The sequence below is a fragment of the Arctopsyche grandis genome, chromosome 2, assembly GCF_051622035.1.
Source record: "Arctopsyche grandis isolate Sample6627 chromosome 2, ASM5162203v2, whole genome shotgun sequence".
NCBI classification, from domain to species: domain Eukaryota; kingdom Metazoa; phylum Arthropoda; class Insecta; order Trichoptera; family Hydropsychidae; genus Arctopsyche; species Arctopsyche grandis.
Genome location: NC_135356.1, coordinates 18,850,824 through 18,878,513, shown reverse-complemented (window position 1 = coordinate 18,878,513; position 27,690 = coordinate 18,850,824). Strand labels below are relative to the sequence as shown.

The following is a 27,690-nucleotide window of genomic DNA, read 5'->3' as shown; positions in this document are numbered from 1 at the left end:
TTCCTAATGTTATACGTAGATCTTTGAAATTAAAATGTAACTGATTTGTAATGTTTGTATGAAACACAATTAAATGAATACATCGTGCCAGAATTTATTTGTTTTATTCCAAGTTTATATACATACATATGTTTGTGTAACATTTCCATTCAAAAGCAGACTACTGTGTGTAATTAAATATGTATGTTTAATATGTGTATTATTCTAAGCATATAAATATACTACATGAAGAAAAAAGTGTGAAAATTCGCACTGTATTTTAAACACACACCTAACCTAACCTAACATTTACCTACATACATGCAATACATTTACAAATTTACCGAGTTCCTCAATAAAATTTGACACATTAGCAACTACGTGAAAGTAAATACATTTAAAATACTAATTTTTTGTAGAGTATGATCATTTATTGTAAGTTTATAGGGATTAATTTGATTTTCCCATTGAGTTTTCTGCCATACTGCCTTCGTCCACGTCGTCAGCCTCCGTTTTGATTTCCATTTTCTAAAATAAAATAAATTTTATATATTTCAATCTTCAAACACAATCGTATTAAATGCCTGAACATAATCATAAATACCTGAACGATTAAACGAATCAATTTGTGCTGTTGATCCAAAACCCTAGTCATATTTTTCATCCTTCGCTTTTGTTTTTCGAGTTCAACAATCAACAAATCATCATTCTTTTCAACCAGTGCATCCAAACCTAAACCCAACATCTAAATTAATCTTCTTACATAGTTTCTTATAAATAAATCACATTTAATGCTTCTTTTACAGTTCCAAAAATAAGAGCCATTACGAGGAGAAATCATATATGTAATATTATTAACAATGTCAATGTCAAGTCTTATTAATTATTATAAAATATAAATTAAATATAAACCAAACTGTAAGTTGGTTGACTATTACAAGGTAGCAATTGTTAAACAAACTTTACACTGACCTTCTTCTGTGAACGGATTATAAAACCACTTCCGCAATACGAAGTCTAAAATTCCAGATTTGCATTTGGCTTCATTGGGATATTCAATCAAATAATTATTATCGACTCTGTCCAAAATGCATTGTGGTAATTTTCCCTCCAACTCAGTATGCAGAAGTACCTTTAATATAATTTAAATATACATATAGCCTTATCATACGTCCCAGTTTGACGGAATGTCCCAGGATTCCGACCAGTTAGTCATTTTGTACCAGTTATTTGAAAAAAATTCAAAAGTGCTGAATATACACCCAGTAGAAAAGTGACTTCCAGTTACTGACAGAATACTTAAAATCTTTGAGGGACTAAAATCATTTTTTATTACACCAGAACACTGTCCAGTGATAATAAAACAGTTCTTTGATCTGGTGAAATGTATTTGCGGTTTGTGCAAAAGCAACTCAAATTGTTTGACAAATCTATATTGATTATGGAAAGTATACAAGCAAGTGCAATTGATATTATCAGTGAACTTGAAAAGTAAAAACAATGCTGAGGGAAAGATGTGATAATAAATCCTACAAGAATATACAAAATTTGATGGCCAGTGTCTTTCTTACATTGAGCTTTGTTGGAGCACTCAATCTTTTAGTTGGATAAAAGAATTAATTAGATGTGAAATTGTATTAAATCTGAAGTTGTGTTTTGAGCAAACTCGCAAAATTGTGCCGGTTTGAAGAAATATATTACGGTTATTCTAGTTATGTATATGTGTATATGTATTATATTTAAACTGTAAATAAATTTTGAACACTACACAGTACACACCTGCATTGCCAATCTCTTCAGTTGAGCATTGCGACGGACGCTCTCTATGTCGCCGACGGCCAAACCGATGAGCAAATTCATCAACAGGATGGGCATCAACACCATGAAAATACCTAGTATCAAGAACGCTGGGAAAGGATATGGTAACCAACGGTGCTCTTCTGCCATGTAATATGGATGAACATACGTTCCGACGAAATCTATTTCTCCGAGCATCATTGCAAAGGTTCTCATTAGAGACATTGGAATGGACGAAAATGACAGATGATGACCCTGCAGTTATTACTTATGTTAACTTAAAGCACAACAATCTTTTGATTCAAGTGATATATAATTATACTAAATATCAACATTAAATGTATATTATTTCAAATTCGAATAATAATTATATACATATACACATTACCCTTGATAGCAGAATGTAAAAGGCTAGTCCAAATGCGATGATCAATATAGAAAACACCAAAAGCACTTTAATCAATGTCTGCAAGATCTCTAGAAACATGACCACATATATACCGATATGATCAAAGTGTTGCAAGAGTAACAAGAGTTGAAACCAGCTCAAGAAAACTGTTATTGCAGCCGCCGAAACCTTAAATTTACAATCATATACATATACATATGTAGGTATAAATATCAAAATGTAGCTTTTGAAAAATTTGGTACTAAAAATATAAATACTTTTCACAAACAAATTGGGTTAATTTATTGGTGTATATTCAAACATAATGTATGTGCTTTTACTAAATGTAATAAAATGTTAAATATTCACATGAGTATTGCAAAAGTGTCCAGCACTAATCGGAAATATCATTATTATAGAGCAAATGCACAGAAGCCAGGTGACAATGTTTCCAGGATCCAGTAGATATTGTAACTTCTGCTGATGGATGTTGCAAGCTTCTCTAAAAATCGATACCGAGTTATATATCAGAATGCCGATAGCGCTCACATACATCATGGGAGTTGGTGTAATTTCTTCCTCTGTTGAATACAAAATTCGAAAATTAACCAATTTGTATAGTATGTATATAAACGACCAAAGTATGCGATGATGTTAAATAATTTCAAACCCATTCTGTCACAATAAATCTCGTGTTTTATAAATGAGTTATTTTTTATGTGAGTTTCGTTGTACGTTTGGGAGCATTTTTCAGTAGTGTTATCGTTCATTATATTTTGCGTTGCCATTAGTGATGACGAAAACATGGTTATAAAAGTTAGGAATATGCAATAGAACAATATTGCAGCCATATGAAAGTATTTGCCGTATGAGTTCCATTTCATTTCTAGATATTTTTGAGTCAACGGATGCGCCAGAAGCTCTACCCGTCCATGAGAGACCATTGCCTGTAATAAAATTATTTATTATAATTAAATAATCCAATATAAATGGTACTTATATTGTATTATAATTTTTGGGATGGCTTACATTGACTACGCTCAACGGTTGAGGTCTAAATTTGGGATCATTTAGCTTTAATCTTAATCTAGCAATTTCTTCTGGAGACTTTTGATAGTAATCGAAATGATACTTTATCTATGATACATATAAAAACATGTTAATCAGTAACATAAATTCAAACTTTTTGTATACCTAATATAAAGCATATTCTTACATAAAACGATTTTGAATCTTTTTTACAGTTTGCTCTTGTGATGCACTTTCCCTGAACAGCTTCAAATACGTTAGGCATACATGCAATCAACGCTAAAACTACACATGGATGTTTTTCAGATCTCAAGTGCATTATTTCAGATGCCCTGTAACAATCGTCAGCAATAATTAACAATGAATCTAGAAAAATATTATATGACATTGTATACACATATTTTTAATCTCCTTACCTTTTCTCGTGAGTCAACATGACCAATGCACATTCTGGATGTTTGTAATAAATAGCATAGTCGATTGCACTCATGTCAAGAGCGTTGTATAATAATTTGCAATCCATTGACAGCAGAAGAATTATAGATTTAGATTTATTTTCCATTGTGGCCAAATGTAAAGCAGTATTCTATAAAACGTATGGGTATATTTAATATTATATGACGAAATTTATTTATTTAATATTATATTTGGAAGATCAAAACAAAATCATTCTATTTTTAATCAACTTTTTTTGTGTTTGCTATATCTTCTAGTCTAATATATAATTTGGAAAGAGACTTTGTATGTATGTATGTACATATGTAAATATCTATCTTTCGTTCGTCGTCGTCCGTAGATCGGTGACGTCATCGAACACGTGATTCGATTTATTATTTTTTTCGATCCATAGGCGCCGATTTGATTTTTTTCGATTCAATGGATTCACCCCGGCGGGGGCGCAAGGCGAGCAGTTTCATGGGGCCCCGCCAGGGGCGCCACAGCCTTATGGGGCGCTGCCGCATGGGGCCCCGAAGGGGGCGCAGCCCCATGGGGCCCCGGAAGGGGGCGCAGCCTTATGGGGCGCTGCCTTATGGAGCTCAGCTGCATGGGGCCCCGAAGGGGGCGCAGCCTCATGGGGCGCAGCTTTATGGGGCGCAGCCTTATGGGGCGCAGCCTTATGGGGCGCAGCCTTATGGAGCTCAGCCGCATGGGGCCCCGAAGGGGGCGCAGGGGGGCTCAGCCTCATGGGGCAAAGCCCCATGGGGCGCAGCCTTATGGGGCGAAGTCTTTAATTAATATTAGGTATTAGATGTATTATGCGCATTTATAAGGATTATAAATAGGTTTTTGAGTTTTTTTTCCTATTATGCTGTAGATTAACATTAGAATAATATAATACTATGAGACAAATTTAAATTAAATTGTAAAATATAAAATGATCAGTAGATCAGTAGCTATTAAAATAGATATAAGAAGTATTGTGAACATAATTTTCTAATAATAAAAAGCATTAAAAAAAAAAAAAAAAAACAGGCTGAAATTACATAGCTATTGTCCTGTGTTATTATAATATTATAATAAACATATGTACATACAATGTACGTATGTACATATGTTTACATCTGGTCCGGTGATAGAAGGCAATTGAATATTGAAACTAAAAAATGTTTGCGAGCGAAATGTTTGCAAATGTGTCGGTCCTGTGTTCGATCCGCAAGCTGTTGAATTTTTTTCAAATATATTTGTTTAATATGAAAAAAAAAAATCGAAAAACTACCTACCTACCCACATATAAACAATATAAAACACCAATAGAAAAATTTATTAATTAAATAAATTTTCAATAGATGGCGCTAAATGCTCACAGATTTGCCTAGAGGAAACATTGCTAGCAAACAGAATACATATATAGAAGTATTTTTCTTTCATTATTATATTCGTACATTTTGTTGGCAGTGTTTTAGCTGTGACGTACATACATATATTTATTTATTTACATATATACCAGGAAGGCCTTACAGGTAAATCCCAATGCGCCTTCCTGGCCAATTACAAATGCAGCATTTTTATTACAAGTCGTTGAATTACGAGACACTGAAAAACTCGCAAATTAACGAGACATTTATGAATTGTACATAAATTTTATTGTACATCAATCATACTTCAAATAGTGGTGACATTACGGACACACCGACAGAATAGCGATATTATCATCCAATAAGCAACATTTATAGATAATTTGTCAGTGAACAAATCTCTTGCAGGATGTCTAGCTACAACATTTATTGTAGCTAGATACATATGTACATATATTACAAAAGACATATTTTGTTAAATGTTATTTCGGAATCATATCGATAAAAAACTAATGCCATAACTATGGATTATGAATCACCCGACTGATCAAATCGTTTTGATTTGTATGTTGGCTGACAAATTGTTGTTATTTGAAAAACAACAACGACCGATAAATTGTTAGAGACATACATACATATGTATATAATGGGTCTATCTCACGGGCCCGAAAGTGAAACGCCCAAAAACGCAAATATCGGAAGGCAAAGATCAAAAAAAAAGGGTGCATGGTAAACGGTACTATGTATATATAATATTGTTACGTACGCCGTGGATTGAGCGAATTGTACTTAGACCAACGGATATCTGTTATCGGTTAACTAAATGCATGCACTTACTTCCAAAGATTATATCTGGACTTTAAGTGCATTTAGGCTAAACAATGACCGTTATTAGTTATTTCTCAGAATCGGTACGGGGAGACCCAATATCGGGGAAATACATATCCGAATACGTGACTATACAACAGGTAAACAGATTAGACGACCTGAGAGACCGTGAGACCGGTGTAAGTGGTTTTAGGGATTAGCGACAAGCTAAGTGCATGAAAGCTAAACAATGATTGCACTTCTCATACCGTGGGAATACATATCCGAATACGTGACTATACAGTAGGTAAACAGATTAGACGTCTTGAGAGATGTACCCCTTATAAGGCGGTACGTAGGCGATATCATGTCATTCTGGACTGAACACTGGCAATACGTGTATCTCCTGAATCATCAATAAATGCTGTGAAACGACTGTTGGCCTTTTTCTTGGATCCTCCACCCACCCCGACGCAACACTGGTCGTCAGAAGTGGGATCCAAGATGGGCCGTGGAACAAAGTCACCAGCGAAGGAAGAGAAGCTACAGCGAAGCCATCTTCGGGAGCTGTAGGAGAGAGTTCGAGCCATGGAGACACGAAACAAAAAAATGCAGTTTTCACTGCAACACACAGAATCGGTCATCACATATTCGGTTGTTGAATTGCAGTTATCACTGCAACTCGACTTTGACATTATCGGCGGTGGCCGCCAAGAAGTCATCGAGATGACGGAAGGAGGTTACGAAACGGGAGGTTTCGTACAAGTGCTGCCGGGAGAGGACAACTTGAGGCGTTGTCAAGGGCAACATCGGAGAGCAGCATCCGGCAATTGCAGAGTCATCCAAAGGGCGACCGGGACGAGGGCAGTTCACCGGTCCACTTACGCCGCAAGTACCAAGAATTAGCGGCTGTTGGTGACGACGATCCACGGGAAAGCATCGTCGTCAGAAGAGGAGTGGAGATCGACTACAACTGAGAGATGTCGATTACAAGCCACTATTCCCTTCAACTGTTTGTTGACGGCAGATGTCAACAAACTGAAAAAAAATCTAATTGGAAACTAGTCGAGTCTAATTGGAAGAGTCGGAAAGTAAAAGGATTGAAATGGAATTCAATCGGAACCATGCAACGGCAGAGAGGCACATTTATCAGATTGGATAAATGTTGGTTGGACAGTCGGCGGAGTCAATCAAGTCACTTTTGGGAGGAAAGAGGCATCGCTTCAGAGGGAATGGCAACGGAAGCACGTTCTGGGTGGAACGTTGGTCTGCAGCAGGATGCTGGGCCACATGATAGGAAGACGGGGCCACAGCAACAAATTTGTACGTTGGGGAAACGAGCGACTTGGATCAACCACGTGAGGGCATTTGAAACCGAAGAAACGCCAGATCGCGACTTCAACGAGAGAGAGCGGAACAATTGATATACGTCAACATCGAAAAAAATCTAGTTGGAAACTAGTGGAAACACGAGTACCTGAAAAAATACATGGACAGTTGCAGCAGTGTTTAGATCATCTCGCAGATGTAACGGGAAAATACATCAGAAAGAAATGGATTTCAGTTGGGTCAATGGAACGGAAAATAAGCACATTCAACAGAGTGGCAGACTGTTGGGTGCACATTTACCAAGGCCAATGGAACGGAAAAGAAACACAACCAGCAGAGTGGCAGACTGAGGTGTGCACATTTTCCAGGGTCAAGGGAACGGAAAAGAAGCACCACCAACAGAGTGGCAGACTGAGGGGTGCACATTTTCCAGGGTCAAACGTCATTTTTGTGAGGATGGTGGCGATTCTTGTGGGACATGGCTTTGGAGCACGTTCTGGGTTGAACGTTGGTCTGCAGCAGGATGCTGGGCCACATGACATAGGAACACTGGGCCACCGTAGCAAATTTGGACGATGGTGACACGAGGGCCAAGTCACTTTTGTGAGGATGGAAGCGATTCTTGTGGGACATGGCTTTGGAGCACGTTCTGGGTTGAACGTTGGTCTGCAGCAGGATGCTGGGCCACATGACAGGAATACGGGGCTGCCATAGCAAATTTGGACTTTGGTGATACGAGCAACATGGACCAACCACGGGAGAAAATTTTGGACCGAAGAGCTAACAAATATTGATTTCCAAATGTAGAACATCGGATGACTAATTTTAGGGGATTAGAAATATAACTGTAATTGTTTCCATTGTAAAGGTGTCGTAAATTGAAGGGTAACGAAAGTTTAATGTAATTGTTTCCATTGTAAAGGTGACGTAAATCGTAGTGTAACGAAATTTTAAATGTTTTTGTTTCCATTGTAAAGGTGACGTAAATTGAAGTGTAACGAAAGTTTAATGTAATTGTTTCCAATGTCAAGGTGACGTAAATTGAAGTGTAACGAAAGTTTAACGTAATTGTTTACATTGTAAAGGTGTCGTAAATTGAAGTTTAACGAAGGTTTAATTTAATTGTTTCAATTGTAAAGGTGACGTTAATCTAACTGTAACAGAATTAGAATTGTAAAGGTAACGGTAGTAGAATTTAAATGTCATTGTTTCCATTGTAGCTGTAAAGATAACGGCTGTAATTGTAAATGTAACTGTGGCTGATATCGGAGATAAATGTAACTACTGTAGATTTATCAGTTATGATTTGTTGGTCAATCGGGACGATTTGACCTAAGAGGGAGGCAATGTTACGTACGCCGTGGATTGAGCGAATTGTACTTAGACCAACGGATATCTGTTATCGGTTAACTAAATGCATGCACTTACTTCCAAAGATTATATCTGGACTTTAAGTGCATTTAGGCTAAACAATGACCGTTATTAGTTATTTCTCAGAATCGGTACGGGGAGACCCAATATCGGGGAAATACATATCCGAATACGTGACTATACAACAGGTAAACAGATTAGACGTCCTGAGAGACCGTGAGACCGGTGTAAGTGGTTTTAGGGATTAGCGACAAGCTGTGCATGTGCATGAAAGCTAAACAATGATTGCACTTCTCATACCGTGGGAATACATATCCGAATACGTGACTATACAGTAGGTAAACAGATTAGACGTCCTGAGAGATCTACCCCTTATAAGGCGGTACGTAGGCGATATCATGTCATTCTGGACTGAACACTGGCAATACGTGTATCTCCTGAATCATCAATAAATGCTGTGAAACGACTGTTGGCTTTTGACTTGGATCCTCCACCCACCCTTACGTAACAATATATATGAGTGGCATGCGGTGAAATTATCTCTCTTTTTGTCATACAGCCTTGTTCAATGTGCGCGCGCAGAATACGGGAGGAAAAGCCTGTTCCTCTTGTTCCTGTTGTATCCTGCTCGCGCAAATTAAGTGAGTATGTACAGTTTACCATGCACCCATTTTTTTGATCTTTCGACTTAAGATCTTTGGATTTTCGATGTTTGCCTTCCGATATTTGCATTTTCGGGCGTTTCACATTCGGGCCCGTGACGGAGACCGGTATATAATATACCGATTTGTTCGCAGACTTGACCTCTACTTGATTCCAAACGGCTGACTTGAGAAAGTTTTATTGAAATATTGAAGGTGAAATGTATACATGTACATATAAATTAGACAAAGTTAATAAATCTACCTTATCTTTATCCGGCTGATCAATCAGATGCGAATGCACCGAGTGCAATAGTTGCACGGTGTGCGTATATCCATTCATGGCAGCCAAATGCAGCGGTGTACGGCCATTGTGATCTCGATGCAATAACGCACCACGATTCAGCAGCAATTGCACCACCTTCGTATGACCCTGTTGCGATGCAATATGCAACGGAGTCATGCCATCTCCGTCACTTTCGTTGATGATAAAAGCTCCCTTTTCTGAGTTCAACAACTGACGCACCGTGTTGAACCGTCCATACCTGCACAATTTTAGAAATTTTTATAATATTGTTTTAATACTGAACAAAAAAGCTTCATAAGTCAAACATTTATGGACTCGGGTGGGTAAAAGTCTAAAATAATAAAGTGCAAAGTGAGCACTCACTTGGCAGCAAAATGAAGAGGACTTTCGTTTTTGTTGTTCTTCAGATTAATACAAGCACCCAACTGTATCAGATTCTCCAAGGAGCGTACGTGTCCTTCCATGCTGGCGTAGTGTAATGGAGAACATCCGATGTTGTCTTTTTCATTCAGCAACTGTTTAAAAACCTTACAATATAAAGTATAGACCACTCATAGACAACAAATTTCAATTCTACATGTGTCAACTTTAATACTTCTATTGACATACTGTGAAGGCGGGTGTTTCATGAAAAAAAAGTTTACTATTTATCTACAGTATATTATACAAAGTGGTGTAGTCGGGCCAGGTTGCCGCCATATATACATACATTGCTTTTCGAGTTCATTTAAAAAATATTTTGACTAAAATTTCACATAAAATTTTGTATTCCAAATATTGTGAGCAGACTCCCAATAAATTTCATTAAAGGACGTTTAATGAAATTTATTGGCTTTTTTATCTAAAACCAACCAAAACTTCGAATGAAAACATTATTTGAACAATTAACCATACGGACTTGAGGATAGATAAAATGAGGGTACTCAGCTTCTCAAAGTCATCTCAAAATTTTATAGTTTTTTGACATATGTATACATATGTACACATGGTTTTAGCATTGTTAAAAGCAAATATTGCTGTTGACATACAAACACGGGTTTTGCAAAATCAAAGATGTTAAAGAGGATGAATTATGGAAGTTTTTATAAAATATAAAAAAAATACATCATAATTTCAACAAGTAAGAATATTTGTTAATTATTATTTGATTTTTTTTATAAATATTTGGACTACCAATATTAGGATACAATTTTTTTTTTAGTAAGGAAAAAAGCGGGGAGGGGGGTCGTACACCGATCTGGTTCTTTTTTATTTAGTACTACACCACTGATAATACTTATGTATGTACATACATACAAATTTATGTTAGTGAGAAATGTCTTTTGACATGTTAACACCTGTTGCCTTCATCTGTAATCCAAAAAGATGTTAATATATACATATATACCTAATTATAAATTTACTTACGTGATATAAATCGGAAAAGTCTTCAAGTGGTCCACCGTTCATGATTACGAAATGTAGCACATTTCTGCTGTTCATGTCTTTCAAATTGACGTTAGCATTTAAACGTATCTAAAACATTTATACATACTTTTCAATAGTTCCAAAACTATAGCTGTTGATTTACTATTCGATATTCGAATTGTTGAAGTCGACGAATATTTGGGATCCCTACTACTTATGTACATAGAATAATATCTAAAAATACTAAAAAGCTTTTTAAAATATACATATGCACGTACTCTATGAAAATAAGCTTTAATCGTAATCGTACATATGTATGTGTGTACATATGTATATATATGTAAATATTTAATGACTTTTTCTATAAAAACAACGATATTGATTAAATGTATAATATAATAATACTACTTTCAAACACTAATTTCGAGTATAAATTGAACAAAGCAATCATTTTAAGTTGAAATGTATGTTGTTACCAGAGTTAGAACAGTTTTCCATCCGGCTCTCGTGGCAGCCAAAAGCAATGGCGATCTGTTTTCTTTGTCAAGTGGATCTATGCTCGATCCTTCTATTATGAGATATTCAACGATTTCAGGATGATTAAACATTGCTGCGCAATGAAGCGGTGTCATCTTTTGAATATCGCACGACATCAAGCACGCAATTTTTTCCGATGGCTGCATTCCGAACATCAGTTTTATAACATTTAATGCTCCCTGGAATCAATTTGTATACATAAAAAATAATTACACATTCAAAAACTCGGCAACTCAGTTGGACAAAGTCCCCATCAAGTTCTACACTGGTGGACAACAAAATGTTACGATAGCAAAACTAAACACTAAAGATAATAGAAATTACTGGCCCAATTTTGCAAATACATATGTCGATATTAAAAAAAATAATGTCAATATTCGAGATTTATGATTTCCAAGTATGTACCTGCGAACACGCCAAGTGAACTGGAGTGGATAAGTCGTGTTGCTGGGTTGAAATTTTGGCTCCAGATTTCAGACAAAGCTCCACAGCGCGTTTATCTCCTCCGTGTACTGCAGAATGCAAAGGGACATTCCCTTCTGAATCATAGAAAGATATCATTTCCTCCCTGCTGCAACCTTCGGATTCACCCCATTGAAGAAACACTTCCATGGTTTTCGAGGAAGCGTTTTTGGCTGCTTCGTGGATCGGATAGTAGCCATTATTGCACGGCCGTCGTGGACTTGCTCCAAATTCTGATATCTACAATTAGTGAATTTTGAATATCTGGCACTTGAATTCTCATTAGTGTTATTGTTTGAGTTGGGACTCTCGGGGGGTAGAATTTTCGTGTGCCGAATATTCCGTGATCGAGATTTTAGTAACGTGTGCGGGATCGCCATGTGCGAAATAATCACCGAACCAATATGTCTCAGGTATTACATTTTCAACGTACTTAATCTAAATTTAAATTTATGATACATTTGGCTCCTTTGAATAGCAGGTCAAAAATAATGTTGAGTGTTGACTCATTTTTCGATTAATCCATATAAACTAGCCGATAGAATTTTCTTCAAAATTCAAAACAATTCAACTAACGTAAAATTGAAATTTTTATATTTCGGTACTACCGGTAGTCTATTTTGTGCTACTAGTCAGGGCCGCGCCTAAGAGTTCGGCCGCCTGTGTTCAAACTTAAATCATATTAATAAAAACATAGATAAAGTAAAAATGAAGTGCATGCGAGTAGTGTAAAAATCTTACCTTGTGATAAATACAGTGTTGAAAATTTTAATCACAATAAAAATTAACCAAAAAAACAGACAGAAAACCAAAACGTTTAGTTTTGAACAGAACCAGATGACAAGAGAGACAGAACGTTTTCATGTTCATTCATGAAAATATAGTGTATTTAGCCCCAATCCCACATCTAGGACATTGTTCTGACCAACCAATACTCAACATCCTTGAAGAAATACAACTACTCTATGCAGACCGAAACTATACCTGCTATCCCGTTATTTCCCCAAATTATACAAATTGTATCTTGGAACAGCAATCCACAAGTTTACAACAAGACAATCTAAATGCATTTTAAAAAGTACGATGTCTTGTTTGGTATTTTTTAAGGAATATATTTTTTTCGACCATCATTTCGTCGGGCCGCTTGAGTGCGTTGCACACATTTAGGGCGGTTTCAGACTAGCGTATTTTTCTGCGCGTATACCGTCGTTTCGGCATACGCGCTTACACGCGCGCTACATTTCGCGCTTCAAAAGATCGGACTTGCGTACACGGGCTTATTCCGGCGTTTTTGCTCGAACCGGTAGTGGTGATTTAGTATCAACATGGATAATACGAGCTTATAAGCGCATCTACGCTCGTACGAGTTGCGCGTATGGAAAACGACGCGCCTATACGCGCCTACATGCACTTCAAAAAACGAGATTATACGCGCGTATAAAACGCTAGTCTGAAACCACCCCTATACACATGGTAGGCGCAGCCTTGTTAATGGTAGTACTGAAAGTCGAATTTCGGACAAAACCCGGTAGAACCGGTTTCGGTAATATCGTACAGTATTTTTTCATTTACATATGAAATAAAATATTTGACTTACTAAAATAGTGGCACACTCTTCGTGATCGTAAATTGCAGCAAGATGAAGAGCTGACCTTCCGTGTTCACCACCTTGTTGGATATCTATGACCTGACGATAGGGGCTCATGGCGCGCAGGGTTTCCACACGATTTAGCTCTGTAGCGAGATGGATTGGTGCTTGTTTCTTCTCATTCAGAACGCTCGTATCTACAGGACTTCAATATTGAAATCATTAGAACCATTGAACATTTTTTTGAAACGTGCATTTCGGATTTGAAACACTCACATTTCGAGCAGGAACCGTATGGCTTCGATCGCATCATTCTCGACCGCCAGATGCAAAGGTGTGTTGCCTAGGCTATCTTGCTTGTTCATTTCTTCATTGAAATTATATGTTAAAATATGATTTTTTTTATTAATTTGTTATTAGAGTTAGGATGCTCTACCTGTTTTGCTAACTTGATGTATGAATAAAAGAATGTTGACGTTGTTTTTGGTTGCTGCGTAATGAGTGGCAGTTTTTTGCTTAGAGTCGCAAAAAGCTAGACGTGTCGGTTCTGCTATGTAAATCTCTTTGAATTCATCAAAATTTCCATTTTCCGCTGCCTGGGAATTGCAAATACACTTTATTTTAAATTTAAATTCTTACAGCAGCAACTTCTTCTTTTTGTTCTTGTATAAGGACACGAAACATACATACATTACCATAAGGTGGCGTAAACAACATTATGGTAATGGTAATGTAATGAATTAATTCTTACTTTTTTGTTTTAAAATTTAATTTTCTTTTTACTATGGAGAAAACTTGTAATAAAAAATTCCGCAAAACAATATACCAAAAATAAAATAAAATAAATTTTAAAAACGAATATTTTACCATTTATTTTGACTAAAATAACGTACCAACAAAGCAAAATATAATTATTTTTTAAGTTACCAATAAAAAACAGTTCAACAATAAGATGGACCAAATATTTAAAAAAAATAAGCGAAAATTTTATAGCCTCTAATTTTTCTCCATTTACATAACTTTTTTTTTGTATATATTATTTTTGCTCTCTTATTTTTATTTTAATATTGTTTTTTCAATGCATTTTAATTTTTCTCAATTTATTTGTATATATACATATGTATAAATTGTTAAAATATGTTTTATCAAATATTAATTGATATTTATGATATTATATATAATAAGTTGATTGACAGCTCGCGAGCTTTAAATATAATTTTATTTAAATCTGAATAGTTAATATAATCTTTGATTGCTAATTGTTAAGTATTGTTCTCAATGGAAGGTAGCACATTTGCTTCATAATCTCTTTCATAATTAATATTCTGGTTTTCTTCATCTATTTCGGTTTCTAACAAATTTGATCATATTAGCTCCACAATCTGTTATAACAGATTTGTTTGATATCGATATTATATTTGGAATACAAAATTTGATATGAAATTTTAGTCAAAATATTTTTTAATTGTACTCGAAAAACAATGTTTATATCAATTTAAGTGCCAGAGCGGCGACCTGGCCCGACTACACCACTGCATATACATACATATATCGATGTACCTGATATTTTCAATTCAATTTTTAAAATACGCCTTCGCTATACTCTTAAAATATCTTTGCAATTTCTACTATTTGTATGTACATACATATGTATATATTCCAAAGTTCAAAGCGGGCTCAAAGGTACGCTCGACGAATTGACACATTAATGTCAACACTGTGTCCTAAAGCCAGCTTACGTTTCGAACTTTTTTTTTTTTATTATCCTATTGAGATAACATTGAAACAGTTCATGACAATAAAAGAAAAATTCGGTTGTGACCATCCCATGACTTAATCTATGTATTTGAGGAATATAAAAAGTATAAAAACAAAATTCGATAATGAAACATATACGATCAAACATACCGCCCATGAAAACATTTTCGATACAATTTGAGCGCAAATGTAGGGAAACTTACCCAAGACAAGAATACAAATATAAATTTTCAGCCTAATTTTATTTTTTACATAGATATATACGAGGAAGGCCCGGGAGGTAGACCCCAATGCGCCTTCCTATACAATTAATTACAAACATTGCAGCATTTTTATTACATAAATCACTGTATTTCGAGAGGCTGACGAACACGAAATTAAAAATTAATTGAATAAGACTTAGACGTGTACATATATTTTTACATATTGTACATAAATCAAGTTTAGATATTTGTTACAGCAGGTAGTATGATTTTTTGCCAATTTGAGGAACCGTTACAATGAAAATCAGATAAATTGGCATACTTTGATAAGAAACGATCCACTTGGAGTCACAAATATCTAAGTTTAACCAGCAGTATTAAAGATTAGCACGGAACCTCTCGGGGTTAAACATAAACGCAACCACCGAGCCATACTGCTGGCTCAGTTGTATGCAAAAGAAAAAAACTTTTAAAAATTTGATTTGGTTACCTCAATCACCTCATATGTATATAATTCAAATTGAACTTTTGTATGATGAAATAACCTAAATCCTTCGATTGACATCTATTGGCGATTTTTTTAATCGTCTCCAGAAACATCATAAGTCCATATGGAGCGTCACACTTCCATCAATTAATTAACAGAATACCTAGACTATATGCAGCGATGATTAAAAATAAAGGTTTTTTTTTAAGATTTAAATATTTAATTTTTGAACATATGTACATATATGTCTATGTATGTACCTACATATGTAGCTACGTATGTATATTATTTTAATTGGTTAAAACATTTTGTTCTTAAACATATAATTAGCACGCATGTACATACATAATATTTAGTTGTTTGTATAAAAAACTGAAGAAAATTAATTTAAAGTTATCCCCCAAGACTTGGACTTGCTCGTTAACAAATTAAATCAAATTCATCCTTCAAAGCTTGGGTCAGTTTAATGTATGTACATACATATTTATATATATATATATATATATATATATATATATATATATATATATATATATATATATATATATATATATATATATATATATATATATATATATATATAATAAATTTACATATGTATGTAAGTTGTGGAGTTTTATTTTTGCGTCTGGTATCTGATTTATACATACGTATATTTATTAAACACAGCGATGAATGAATTATTTATTATTGGCTACCAGATAACGTTCGCTCAATATTTACATTAATTCTGTTATGTTGTTTGTTACGGTAACAGAGCGATGATTTTTCAAATAGTACATAGTAATAATTTATCTCTCCGGTAAACTTATGAATTAAAAAAAAAAAAGTCTTCTTGACTTGACCACTTTTGTTATTATTCGCACATTTGTACATATGTATCTGTGAAGGAAAAATAATTAACCCAATGGAAATTTACGATATAAATTTATACATATACATACATAGGATTCTCAGGGTTCGTATACATATATATATATATATATATATATATATATATATATATATATATATACATATTTATGTATACGAACCCTGAGAAATATCCTATGTATGTATATATTATCACATGGCCGCATTAGTATAAATATTTCAAATGTCGATATCCAATGTTGTTTTTTTTTAGTATGCTGTATCTAAATAACTGGCAGACAGAAGCGCCATGTTTATTGCCATTCACTCTGTATTATTCGTTACGTACGGCTAGCGAACGTGTGCTTATTCAAATTAAAATGGCCATTTGGCATAAATGTTGCGTTTTGTAGCCGCATTTTCAACCTGTCGCTACCAATCCATCTCTCCATATAAAATAAACTTGTACACATAATTTTTATTTAAATAATAATCGAGTAATATTGCGATTTTCTTATTTCAACTGGCCATTTCGTTCGTCTTGTTTTTGACTGCCCCTGATTTTTAGCATAGATGAAATTTTGTGATCATTAGAAAATTTGACCTCGAGATATGCAGCGATATTTTTTCTGTGTGGCTTCATAAAATACATGATATACAATAAATATACGTACATATGTGATTTAATAACCACCTTTCACCAGTTGGAGGTCAAAATTCAAGATAGAAGCGTTAGGACCCACATTCATGTACATACATATTGTACTTGAAATTGGCAATTTCTAGGGCTAAAAATGTTTAAAAATTAATATCAACATATTTCTACCGGTAACCGGCGTTGGAAACCCTAAATTAAGCAACGATTTTTTCAAAAATTTTGCCCTCTACTTTTTATTTACTATATTTTTATTGCATTTCAAATGCACATTTCAATGGTCGTATTTGGAGTTTTATTTTTCATCTATTTTTTATACTTAATTATATGAGCTAATTACGCGAAAGTAAAATCGAATCATTGTTTAATTATTTAATATTTGCATATCTTACGGTATGGATACACACGCCTCGGTTGCGAAATTTTCGCTCTGATAGATCCACCTCGAAAATGACAGCAGTGTGTAAAATTTTCAACTGTTTCTCTAATTCAGTGACTCCCAACCCGTATCCCAAGATTCCTAACATTCTCTTCTTTTAATTTTAAAATATTTATACATTTACTTGTACAATCATTAAGATAAGCAATCTATTCTCGGCAACTTAAGTTTTGGTCAGACAATTCAACAAATTTGGTCTGTAAATACTTTTATTGCATTCGTCAGAATGTCCATTCTATAAAATTATAAACGTGTTTTTGACTTCAAGAAAACCATTTTACTATAATATAGTGTTACGTAGGGGTGGGTTCAGGATCTAAATTAAAGGCCAAAGTCGCTTCACAACATTCATTCAATCAATTCAGGAGGTCCACGCGTAACCACCGCTCACTCCAGAATAATCTGATCTACCGTGTATACCTCCTTATAAAGGACAATTTATACACCACAACTTCCCCGATCCATTTATATATATACATTGGCACGTAAAGTTCTACCGTGGTGAGTATCATTCTGTGAGAACTCCAGGCACTTACTTTGTTCGAGTCCCGTTAGCCTAATCCGGGGTCTATATTGTTCACCCAGGAATGCACTTAGATAGTGGATACTCTCTCTCTCATGTTCCCAATTGTTACTGACCAAATAAATCCTTGCTTTTAATCTCGTTCTTATTAATTATCGATAGATATTTTACGTTTTGTATAAAATAACCTTGGATCAATATGTTTTCTTTTATTTTAAATATCTCGAATTTAATTCTTCAGCATGGTTAACCTACTTTTAGAAAACGACTATTTTTTTTAAATTAATATGAAGATTAGTTATGGAAATCTATCGAGAGCAAATACTTATACTCTGCGTCGAGATCATTTCGTATGCCAAACATAATTATTCATCATTGTTCTGGCAGAAAGAACGTCATCGTATGGAAGAAAGCGACCGGTCACAAAAGCCGAGTTATTCTTATGAAAGCCTTTTCTAAATACATACATAAAAAACAAACTCTTTGTAAATGATCGACTTGATTTGCATCGATCTGACACTTGCGCAATGCGACATACTCTCTTTCTACATATTTCTTTCACTCTTTTCGACGAACAGTCTGAACAGTGAAAATCTCCCATTTAAGCCCTGAAATGCTTGTGGCCACACAAATTCATTATACTATACAAACACGAACATTGAAATTTTCGTAATCGACATTTGAAGCTGTGTAAATGATTTTTGACGTGTTATCATTTTTGCAACTTCTTCTAAATACTCATGCACGCATAGATTTTCTAAAAACCGTTAAAATTTGAGATCGATACTGAGCATACCGTGCACGTTTAAACATACTATGCATGTAGAATGTATATAAGAAACAGTTTAATTTACATTTAAATTGTTACTTATATACATAATCAATTTGCAATGCGTGCAATTTTGAATGTGAAGGAACGTAAGAATGTTGAGAGTATGTTAGATAAATTGGAATGGTTGGATATTTAGAAATAGTCTCAAAGAAAGCACGTTAAAATTTGTATATAAACTTGGTAATAATCTATTACCTAAATATTTTAATAATTACATAGTTAGTAATAGATATATACATAACTTTAAAACTAGAATTAGAAATAAATTATAGTTATGATAAAGATAGTAAGAACTGCAGGAGATATTTTCTACAGAGGTATTCAAATCTATAATGACCTTCCTGAAAAGTCACAGTAACTATTAAATGTAAATTGCAATCGATACGACGCTATAAACCGAATGTGGGAAAATATGTTACGCATCATTAAAAAGTCTGTCAATTTACAACCACAAATTTATGTAATGGCCTTTCCATGTATTTTTTCTTACAATAATTGTTCGTTCGAAGTATGCAAAAGACCGATATTCATTGTTGCATGAATATTTTCGCACAACTCTTTGTAATTTTTTGAGCAGTTTATTAACCTTCTGTATGAGAAAAAATTGGACCTTTAATTTCACTGGTCCATCGATGCGACTCTTTTTTTTAATACATTGCGTACAATACAGATCTCAACTGGGCTACATACATAGGTACATATTTCATCCAAATAGACGCCATTTTGTCGTTTGTTATATTCGCACCGTGGGTCATTACAAATTGTATGTATGTATGTACATACATTCTCATCTATAATGGCTTCCATTTAGCAAAATCTCAAGTAGACGAAGTGAGGAAGACCTACTCCAAAAGTATAATATTTCATAGTTGCCAGATCTCTAAAATATTGAATTCCGAGTAATTGATCTTGAATCAATATTACTTATACACATTAAATATCAAGAAAATAAAAATAATATAAAAATAAGGTAAAAATAAAATAATGAAATATTGTTTTAAAAAAAAATACTACTTCCGGTTTACGAATTCTGACCAAAACCTTATCAGCTCTAAGTTAGTACATGAAGAATACAAATATAAATTTACGGCTTGATACGTTCTGTGGTGTGGTAAAAATCGTGTGGTCACAACATTTTTGACCTTTCTAAGGTGAAAAAATCCCACTTCCGGTTTATTAAATTAAGTGATTTTTTTAGGGGTCGAAAAAAATAGTGGAAGAAAAATCGAACAAGAGTTAACTGACCCTTCGGTTGACGGATGCCTACCAAATTTTATACATAACTTGGTATTAAACTTCTAGATATGAAATTTCAGTTCAATAAACCAAAAGGTTTCTGAGAAAAATATAAAAAACCTCGGTTCTCTATAGTAAAAATACTACTTCCGATTCAGGTAAAAATTTCAAAAAATATTAGGTTATAAAATTTATAATTTCTTGAATTGGACGTTTGGGAGATAATTGAATTCAAAAACTCAAAAAAAGGGGAGGTACCATTTCCGGTCAACTCAAATTTGAAAAAAATTCACGTCGTATCGATAAGAATTTCAATAATCACGTGCCACGCACTACTCTGCATCTTAAAGGCGTAAACACACTGAATCGCACGCATTTTTACAAACCTCTTTTATGTTTCACTTAAGATTATTTACATGTCCAAAACTATCTAAAAAAATTCGCTAGTAAAAATCTTCTATTCGTGAGAACCTATTATGTAAAATTATTTTATTTTATTTTACATATTTACATATATGTATATACATATATACCAGGAAGGCCTTATAGGTATACTCTAATGCGCCTTCCTAGCCAATTACAAACATTGCAGAATTTTTTATTATGTACACAAATCGATGAATTTCGAGATGCTGACGAACACGAAATTAACTGTTAATTAATTAATTAATTAATCCATAGAGACATTGTACATATGTATATGGATTTAGTCTAGGGCATCCCGGCGTTTTCTGGTACCGTGAATCCCGGTACTGAAACTAGTCACAATGCCAGGATTACGGTACTGACAGACATTTATTTAAAAATATTATTTTTACAAAAATAATATTTATAAAACATAAGTCAACGTTATAAGAGGTCATCCGCTTTAAAATATTGTTTTTTATACAAATTTTTGAGAATCAGTTGTTTCAACCATTGGTCTGAACACGTGTTCTGGACGCACGCACTCTTCGTTAATATACACTCACGTTAATATAATCGCACTCATTATAAATGTAATGAAAATATATATTTTTCATTTTTCATTTTCATAAAAAATATTTTGAATGATTTGAATGATTTTAAATACATATGTATTTAAAAATACGGAAAAGAAATTTATTTAAAAATTGACGTCAAAAAACTGTATTTCAAAGTCATTGATTGATGTGGATTCACTCATTTCATTTGAAGAGAAAGACTTTGAATTGATTCATGATTTGGTGAAAACGCTAGAATCTGTATATTAGTATATTAATAATAATTAAATTCAGTACTATATAATAAAAATAACAAATATAATAATATAATACATAAATACTATTATTATTATAACTAATATTTTAAGTATATTTGTATTTCCGTGTATATTTTTTTAAATAAATACAAAAAATATTCAATTGAAAAAAATACATTTATACATTTAATTTCCCGGTGCTAGCACCGGGATCCCGGGATCGGAAATTTCCAGCACCGCAATCCCTGTGCTGAAAAACCTTCCGGGATTGGATGCCCTAATTTAGACTTGTACATAATTTTTTACATATTGTACATAAATCAGATTCAGATAGTGGTGACATAGTAGATATAATGGTTTTTGCCACTTTGATTGAGGAACCGTTTCAACAATGATACAGATAAATCGGCAAACTCTGATAGGAAACGATCGACTTGGAGTCACAAATATCCAAGTCTGCCCAGCAGTATTGAAGATTAGCACGGGATCGAACCAGACGACCTTTCGGTGCTTAACATAAGCGTAACTACCGAATCATGCTTCTGGCTTACATATTAGCATACATTATTCACAAATTAGCGGTAAATTATATTGCATATATCGCAATAAAAATAATATTTACTTGCTTCGTAATTATAATATTTAAAGCAAGAATAACAATATTATAATAGTAATAATTAAATAGCTTTACAGTTAGTCCGCAGTATAAATAAAAGTGTATGAAGCACCGTAAATGATCTTACTAAAAAATTGAAATTAACACTTGCCTTACTGTGCCAAACAAATCCACTAGCCACTGTGCTGGACGTCAAGCTTCATAAATTATGCAAAATCTGCGAGGATTATTATTGTAATTAGCTATAAAAATCATTTTATCATCTATTATACGTCGAATAATATAAAATAAGTGCTTGTAATGAAATAAGCTAAGAAGATATCATCCTCACACTGATCGTTGAGTGTGTCGTACTGAATTTCCTCTATATGGCGTACTGTGAGGCCATGTACATATGTGCATATGTACATACAAGGGCTTCCGGCGAAAATCATCGAGGTTTTGAATAGGAATACATAAAATATCGAACCCTGCATTCAGTATATTTGGAGAAATAAAATAAAATAAAAGTCCTGGTCACTCGCTACCCACCAGTGTGGCAAGAGTTCTTAAACAACTATAATATTTTCATTTCAATACATAGGTCTACGTTTAAACACAGTTTTGTTTTAATTTTCAGGTTTTCATACATTGTATGTACATACAGACCCATGACAGGTTGTTCTTACCACTAGCGTAAAACTCGTTTTTTGTCGATTTTGTTAAATTTTAGAACAGGAAATTAAACAAAACTTTTTACTATACACGCATAATATATTCATATGTACATGTACATATGCACAATATACATACTTACGTACATGTATGTACATGTACATATGCACAATATACTTACTTACGATTTATTTTAACAACTTCTTTTTGTTTTTTAATAAATCTGGTTAAAAATATATGCATTGCTGTTGCATAAAATTGTCTGTCTATGTTTGAGGTAGGTCAGATTCAACGAGAGTGAAAACCCGACCCTCCCTAACTTGCTCCGACGCTTTTTCCTCCTCCCCCAAACCATTTTGCCCCATTTCCCACGTGACCCTGACGCGGCCCTTAGGCATCTGACATCTACATTCCATTTCAATCGATACAACCGCGAAGAAAGTCCCCAAAAATTATCGCGAATACTTTTATTTTTACATACCTCTTCTTATTTTATCTATTTCTCATTTATGCTTTTGCCCAATTCATGAAGTTTCAATAAAATGATAAGCAAATTGAATTTATGTTTCAACATACATATGTACGTGCATATGTACTACATACATACATATTTTCCATTTGAGTAGAAACATTTTTGGGTGTATCAACCCTTCGGTAAAAATCAGTGTTCAGATAGAGACTTATGTAGGTAAAACGTACATGTTATCTCTTTCAGTGCTTCTCGACCAATAGCATATCGTACAGACAATAGAACATTGTACTTACGAAATGCTATTGGTCGAGATGGGGTAAAAAGGACAGCATATGCGTTTTAACCAAGTCTCTTCCTACAGCAGATGGATAATATCATCTTTGATGTTCTCTCGACTCATTGAAACGATTTAGGGCGAAATCACACAACGGTGAATGTGGGACGTGGGTTTTTTAAACATGTAGAAAAAATGTCGCGTACAAGGTATAGTCCTTTCAAAACGTCAAAAAAAAGACCCCCTGGGTGTGTTCGGTAAAATTGCATCCTTGTATTTTTCCTTGCTTGATAGTGATCGATAACGGTTTTAAGAAATGTAGGAGAACTTGTCGACGTTCCACATACCACATTCTGCGTGTACACACTAGGGTTTCTGTATTCCCGGACTTTTTCAATTCCTGCGACACGGGACGGACCTCGGGATCGTTCCCGGGATTCCCGGGATCCCGGGACACATGTAAAAACAACTTTTTTTTTCAATTTATTTTTTTTTCATTAATAAAAAAATATTTATTTATTTACGAAATATATAAAAATGTAAACAATACATAATATATCTATTAACTAGAAAAAATGTAATTATAAAAGTAAACTTATAGTAGCTTCTTAAGAATACTAAAATATTTAAAAGATAATCCAAAAGCATATTTCTAGATTTGATACAAAAATTTCCGGCAATGGAAAAAACTCTTTCAGTTTCGGTCGAAGTTGGTTTTATTGTTAAAAGGGACGATAAACATTTTTTTTAAATTATCGTTATTTTCTTCTTTCAGCATGTACATATATTTTAATTTCTTTTTTAAAGTCGAGGCTATTTTTATTTACGTTATTTTGTAAATTTTTCTTTGATAACTCCTTATTTAATTCTTCATTCATCGTCAAACACAAGTGTTTCATCTTCATCAGAATCTAAAAGAGTTTCTACTATTGTGGAATCGTCAATACAACAAGGATATATGTATACTCGCTTCATAATTATTTCACCATAGGATATAAATTCGCTTTTATTACAACATTTAAAGAATGTTTTGTTCGGTATAAAATCAGAATTATTTAAAATTTGTGTTAAAAGAAGCAGTCTTACGCTTCTGCTTTCTTCGATTTTAATTTTCAATTTTCGGAATAATTCATCGGTAAGGCCGAGTCCTTTTCCTAAAATAGAATTACAAGAAACGATTTTGGCCAAACGCACAGAACCATGATGTCATATAGCTTCCACGTTCGGGGAATGCGCTGTACTTATTGCTAAACAATAAACTTTTGAGAATATTTACGATTCTTTGTGTATTTGATTTATTATTTCCCTTTGTGCAGTGAAAATGTTATATATTCTCAAGATTTTTTTAAAATCCGATTCCCGGGATTCTAGATAAGAATTCCCGGGACCCGGGACAACACAAATTCCGTGAATTCCCGGGAATGTCTGTCCCGAGTCGACCCGGATCAGAAACCCTAGTACCCACATGTACATATGTATGTATATGGATATACAATTAATCCACTCTCATAATGATATGCAGTAGCAAATATAAATAAAACTCGAAAGGCAAGCATGGCGACTTACTGACGTGCGAATTGTTGACCTTCAAATAACTCTGATACGCTAAGTTTTTAAGATTCACTTTCTGGTGCAAATTTTGAAGCTTGGATAAAAACACTCGAAGATTGCTATTAATATGATATCGTGTGTCCAAAGGTCGCGACCCGTGGGTTGGGAACTCGTGATATATACGAAGTATCTATTGATAAAGTATCTTCTCTGTGAAAACTTTCGACCTCGAGATTATATCAAGCATGATTTCATGTTTTTATATAAAATTATCTAATTCCGAGCGTCAGGTAGGGTTTGCAAACACTCGCCAATTATTAAATTATCGGATGAAAAGCACCTAGCTTTTCCGAAAAGGTTGGTATAAATTTTCTGAAATTTTGGTGGACCTACTCTCACCTTTGGAACAAATTATTCTTAATTGCCTATTTTCCATTTTAATTAAAATAATTTCGCTTCATTTAATTATTCAATCGCGCATTTGTTTGACAAAAAATAAAAATAGTGTATTTTAAATTGTATTTTAAACCACATAGATATTACAGAAGCAGCGGGGTGCCATCATTGGACTAGAAGGACTATGCTAGTCCCCTAAAATCTTTTGCCTAAAATTTTGAAATATCAACAAGTCAATTACAAAAAATTCAAATCGTTGTCAACATTGATATTGTTTCCTCGGAATAGCAAAGTTTAGAAACTGGAATCAGTCCTACCTGGGGTAGTGGTAGCGGATTTTTTTATGGTATGGCCCGCCGCGTCGTTCGCTTGCACGGACTCGCCGTCTTAATTCTGTTCCCTTCGCGGTACTGGCGAATTGTTATGTATGGGCGTTCTGTCAAAGACAACACATTTTTTAATTTACTCGTCTCTTCAAGCATACATTTACACAACTTATTGAGTACAAATATCGCAAGGAACTCGGTTTACGAAACGATTCCCTCAGATCAAATCAGTGCGAATAACGAGGCCTTGGAATGTTGCATCATCGATCGATTGATCCACAAATCATTCAGAAGATTGAGTTTGTCAATCAAGACAAACTAGATGTTATTAAAAAAGATAGGCTACTTAGGATATTTCTGTTGGCATGAAAATGAAATATTATACACATCGCCTGAAGTTAAATTATTATAATTTAAAAGTTAGAAATATTTTTTTTTTCTATACCTAGTCCCCTGTTTTAAAAGTCACGGCAAGCCACTATACAGAATTTTAACTCTTACCCAAAATCAATTATGCATACAAACCCATAGATGCAGAATAACATAAATGGGGCCTGACGCTCGAAAAAATGTCACCCATTTGAAGAAAAAAAGTTAGGTTTGTGAGATAGTTCTCAAGGGGGAGAGAGGGGGGGGGGTGAGAAATAGAACGCCACTTCTCACTTTAATTTCGTGCAAATTTTTGTGACGGTGCAAAGTTTTATTTAGAAAAAAAAGAGTACCACTCCAATTGCACATACGGCAGCTCCAATGGTTCTAATTAATGTAGTTCTTTCTACGTATAATTATAACAAATTATTATTACAATACTTAATTGTATTTGACGTGTTTTGAAATTAATTTCACACCCGTTGGATGCCAACAGGCTTTACGCTAGAAATATAATATACCAAAAAAAGAAAAGCAAGAAAGTAAAAGTAGATTATGGGATCGATTCAATAACGGGTTTAACGTGTGCGGTTACAGCACACACACGAATAAACTAATAACTAAAGTTAAAACCGCACGTTACCAATATGCCATGTACATATGTATGTACACACATATATATATATATATATATATATATATATATATATATATATATATATATATATATATATATATATATATATAATTATACACGAGCCAATCTTAAGTGGACCAAGAAAATTATCAACACCAAATAAAACCGCTTTTGCGAGACTTTAATATATTATAATTAACTTGCTGATACATAAGTGTGCGGTTCCATGTGCCTTTATTTATAATGTATATCAAATTTTAATGCTTTGAAAAGATTTCCTATACCAATAATTTTCGTGGCTTCTTGGCACGTCTTAAATATTAAATAGTCGAATGCACCCATTCGAATAGATGTACAAATGTACATATGTATTATTATTACGTCCGTATTGTATTTTATATTAGGAGAGGGGCGCTCAAACATTTTTTTCGTTCGTGATGCGGGAATCACATCGATCGATTACATCTAATTGCTCTATATTTACCGAACAGGGCTCGGGGTTCGAGTCCTGGGCCAAGCGGTGCTGCTGGGCAGACCTTGGATATACATATGTACCTATCTACATACATATACCCAGTGGCGGCTCGTCCATACGCACTGCGGTACTGCAGCACCCCCAAGGAAATTGAGAAAAAAATAATATTATTATATAGATAAATGTATGTATCAATATTATGTAAGCGTGTATTAAGCTCGCCCGCACACCGATACATCCAATAATGATCATACGTCGCGGTACTAATATCAGAAAGT

At 34.1% G+C, this 27,690-nt stretch overlaps 1 protein-coding gene across 5 annotated transcripts; it reads right to left on the bottom strand.

Annotated features, from left to right (window-relative positions):
- Window positions 1–49: 49 nt before the first annotated feature.
- On the bottom strand, window positions 50–27,690 carry LOC143922995 (transient receptor potential cation channel subfamily A member 1-like). Of its 5 annotated transcripts, XM_077446474.1 has the most exons (21): window positions 27,643–27,690; window positions 27,422–27,542; window positions 25,923–26,041; window positions 13,875–14,034; window positions 13,715–13,805; window positions 13,448–13,643; window positions 11,794–12,090; window positions 11,328–11,567; window positions 10,852–10,959; window positions 9,808–9,959; window positions 9,403–9,682; window positions 3,610–3,779; window positions 3,381–3,525; window positions 3,194–3,301; window positions 2,835–3,111; window positions 2,534–2,745; window positions 2,165–2,353; window positions 1,759–2,031; window positions 952–1,111; window positions 584–711; window positions 50–507 (listed from the first exon to the last, which is right to left on the bottom strand). In XM_077446474.1, exons 5-21 carry the CDS (start codon window positions 13,801–13,803, stop codon window positions 430–432), a joined length of 3,102 nt encoding a protein of 1,033 aa, XP_077302600.1. In that variant the 5' UTR covers window positions 13,804–13,805; window positions 13,875–14,034; window positions 25,923–26,041; window positions 27,422–27,542; window positions 27,643–27,690; the 3' UTR covers window positions 50–429. The 5 variants fall into 5 exon arrangements, with proteins under 5 accessions (XP_077302600.1, XP_077302601.1, XP_077302599.1 ...); XM_077446475.1 differs by lacking the exon at window positions 25,923–26,041; XM_077446473.1 differs by lacking the exons at window positions 25,923–26,041; window positions 27,422–27,542; window positions 27,643–27,690 and adding an exon at window positions 17,786–17,852.

What these genes read in the sequence shown, in the direction of transcription:
- LOC143922995 (XM_077446472.1), bottom strand. Translation starts at nt 13,803, where the DNA reads ATGAACAAGCAAGATAGCCTAGGCAACACACCTTTGCATCTGGCGGTC. An exon ending in ACTTTTCCGATTTATATCAC is followed by an intron (nt 9,972 to 10,851) that starts GTAAGTAAATTT and finishes TTATATTGTAAG; the next exon opens with GTTTTTAAACAGTTGCTGAA. An exon ending in TTTACATTCTGCTATCAAGG is followed by an intron (nt 2,032 to 2,164) that starts GTAATGTGTATA and finishes TAATAACTGCAG; the next exon opens with GGTCATCATCTGTCATTTTC.